This window comes from Lactuca virosa, chromosome 4 (genome assembly GCF_052849685.1).
Source record: "Lactuca virosa cultivar CGN04683 chromosome 4, Lactuca_virosa_CGN04683_v6, whole genome shotgun sequence".
Taxonomy (NCBI): Eukaryota; Viridiplantae; Streptophyta; class Magnoliopsida; order Asterales; family Asteraceae; genus Lactuca; species Lactuca virosa.
Genome location: NC_136429.1, coordinates 29,312,221 through 29,315,349, shown reverse-complemented (window position 1 = coordinate 29,315,349; position 3,129 = coordinate 29,312,221). Strand labels below are relative to the sequence as shown.

The following is a 3,129-nucleotide window of genomic DNA, read 5'->3' as shown; positions in this document are numbered from 1 at the left end:
TATATAGCCTATAGGCTCATGCACCACTTTCAAGAAAGTCAAAATGAGTCGCACTACTACTCTATATGCTAATAATAATAAGAATAATTAATGTGAAGAATATCTTTACATGAAGATCAGGTTAGTTGTTGTATGATGATGATGATGATGCCATTTGAGAATTGAGAATATAGGAACAAATACCATGCCACTTGCTAGACAAGAATATATATATATATATATATATATATATATATATATATATATATATATATATATATATATATATATATATAGCCACCCACTCAAGGACTCAAGGTAAGGTAAAACTTTGATATATTAACAATTCAATCGACTGATATAATATTATAGCATTACACATATACTAAGAATAAAAAAATCAAGCTTTTTTTTTTTTTTGTTGTTTTTTAACAAGAATCACAAATACATACCACAAACCAATACCAATGCAAAAGATAAAAAGATAAAATATAAATATAAGAATAAGATAGAACAAAACACAATTGGCTGCAAAATTTTCACCTGTCAAGGGCTCAAGGCTGTGATGTTGTTCTCAAATTATTATCTGTCTGAAGATGAGAAGCGGCAGCTTCAACAGGAGAAGGAACAGACAAACTTGAGACCATGGTTTGATATTGTGCAGCAGAAGCAGAAGGAGAAGCAGATTGAGGTGTTGCATAGTATACATGTTTTGAAGGATCAGTAAACTCATAACCAAAATTACCTCCAGGGGTAGGGTACCCAACATATTGAGGCTGATGCTGAAGCTGACGTTGTTGTTGTTGTTGACCTGGCCCTGAGCTTGCTGTTCTGTACATGGCTGCCGGAGATTCAGTTTTAGTTGCAGGTTGGACAGTTCTTGCTCCGGTGAATAAACTAGAAGGAGGTGGTGGGACTTGATTATTAGGAGGAGGCATATAATACACAAAATTATGCTGATCAAGTGGGCGAGGAGCATGATGTTGGCCCTGGGAATGAGATGGGTACATCTGGTAGTAAGATGGAACCGCCCCGGATGGGTATGGGTGGTGCTGGATGTACTGTGGTGGTGGAATAGCGGTATGAATGAACTGTGGTTGGTGGTGCAATTGGGGATGCTGTTGATGTTGATCACCTTGGGTTGGTGTTGTTGGAGTTGAGATTAAATAAGCAGAATCTTGAATCTGAATTCTTGTGTTTTGATCATGAATATTACTTGGAATGTGTTCAGAAGCTCTGTTGTTGTTGTTATTAGCAGAAAATTGGGCTTGTGAAACTGGATCTTGATAAACCACAGGGGGAGTTCGTCGTGATAAGGGATTTGTTATACTGCCATCACTGCAATTTATGGCGATATAAACTTTATTCAGAACAAAAACACACTTTGGCATTTTAGCAAACATCTAGCATGCATTTGCATACAAGTAAGAAGAAAGTGGAGGTCTTTGAGATACCTTGAAACAGAATCCGGGGAAGGCAAATCAAAAGCTATGGATTGTTTATGCTGATATTGTTGTTGTTGTTGCTGCTGTTGTTGCTTGCGATAGGCCAACTGATACCCCTGCTCCGATTTCTCATCTTGTGATAACACACGATTCGGATTATCGGTGATCGCGACCTTGGAAACTATCGGCACGCCGGTAATCACCACCGGAACCGGTGCCGGCGCAGTCAGAAAACTCACATCCTCTTGATGTTTGATTTGCTGTTGATGTACACTGATATGAGAAAACTGCTCCTCGATTCCTCCTCCAACCTTCTGTTGATCATCCACGTTTACTCTAACCGGCGGCAAGTTAGCCAGTGACGGGGATGACGAGGCTGACCCGAACGATGATGACGTTTCCAACATCGGAGAGTCAGGCACCGATTGAATATCCTGAACCGAATTATTTCCTCTCAAATGCTTACCGATCACACCTTTGTGATTAGCATCCTTCTTCGCCGGGATCGAAACGTCATCTTCAAGACCTAACAAGCAATTCACGGATGAAGTATCGGAAAACATCGAAGATGTACCGTTGAGCGCGTTAAGGAACCAATCTTCTGATTTATTGGTGCTCTCTAGAAGCGATCCGATGGAGGAAACGGATTCTGGTTTAGACGGAAACAAGAACAATCGGAGCCGTGAAGATTTGTTAACGTCGGTAGACGAGTTCAGTCTCTCATATTCGTCGATCATGTTTTCCAAGTCTTCATCGGTGGTTACGGAGATCAATGAATCAAGGTCTTCAGAAGGTAGTTGGTATTTAAGTGTAAATGATGCCGTCGTGGATGAGATAGAGGATCGGAGGAGGGTTTTGGCAAGACGGTGAGTGAGGTCTGAAAGAGTAGTGTGGCGGTCTACGACAACGATGCGTGTATCTCCGCCGACGTAACACAAGGTCTTGTCGTGAGGGCGAGGAACTATGTGGCCGCCGTAGCTGCACATCAACCGGAGCTTAGCAGAACCACCCGGCGCCGCCGCAGCCGTAGAACCATTATTAGATGGGTATAGCGAATTTTCTTCTGCCCAGCAATCATTGTTGCGGGAACGAGGGGAAGTCTCTACGGAGTCCGGGTGTGTAGTAGTGGTAGTGGTGTTGATGGTTGCCGTTGTGGCAGCGGTGGTGGCGGAGAGAGGCTGTGGTTGTGGTGGAGCGGCGGTTTGCTCCATTCCTTTTTACAGAATTTTGGGGAGGAATGGGTCTTGTTGGAAGGTGGATGCTCTTATAGTTCTCCAGCTGGATACACCTTTACTTTAACTTTATTTACTATTTACAAATATATTTTTGTTCTTAAACTTTTTGACAATTTACAATTTTACATAGGGATATATACATTAAAGTCTCAATATTTTCATCGATTTGACAAGAAAGTCCTAAACTTTATTTTTTTGACAGTGAAGTCCAAATTACCGGCATTTTTTGACACTTTTACCCTTTTTTCTGGTTAGCCGGTAGTTAGGACTTTTTAGTCAAAAAAATAAAGTTTAAGACTTTATTGTCAAAAAAATAAAGTTTAGGACTTTCTTGTCAAATCGTTGAAAGTATTAGGACTTTAGTGTATATATCCTTTTTTTTGTTAGAAATTTAATGGTATGATACTCTTTAAGCATAAGAGTTATTAAAACCTTCTGTAGTCAGCTAGATCCTATTGAAATCATTAACA

At 40.3% G+C, this 3,129-nt stretch overlaps 1 protein-coding gene across 1 annotated transcript; it reads right to left on the bottom strand.

The window, feature by feature from the left end:
* Nucleotides 1–292: 292 nt before the first annotated feature.
* Nucleotides 293–2,679, bottom strand: LOC145103837 (uncharacterized). Its single transcript, XM_079041105.1, has 2 exons — nt 1,434–2,679; nt 293–1,317 (listed from the first exon to the last, which is right to left on the bottom strand). Exons 1-2 carry the CDS (start codon nt 2,633–2,635, stop codon nt 534–536), a joined length of 1,986 nt encoding a protein of 661 aa, XP_078897231.1. The 5' UTR covers nt 2,636–2,679; the 3' UTR covers nt 293–533.
* Between the last annotated feature and the right edge of the window lie 450 nt (nt 2,680–3,129).

Bases quoted from the DNA above. Each gene is read 5' to 3' on its own strand.
- LOC145103837 (XM_079041105.1), bottom strand. From the start codon at position 2,635: ATGGAGCAAACCGCCGCTCCACCACAACCACAGCCTCTCTCCGCCACC. The intron at 1,318-1,433 runs GTATCTCAAAGA...CATAAATTGCAG, and splicing joins TCCCCGGATTCTGTTTCAAG to TGATGGCAGTATAACAAATC.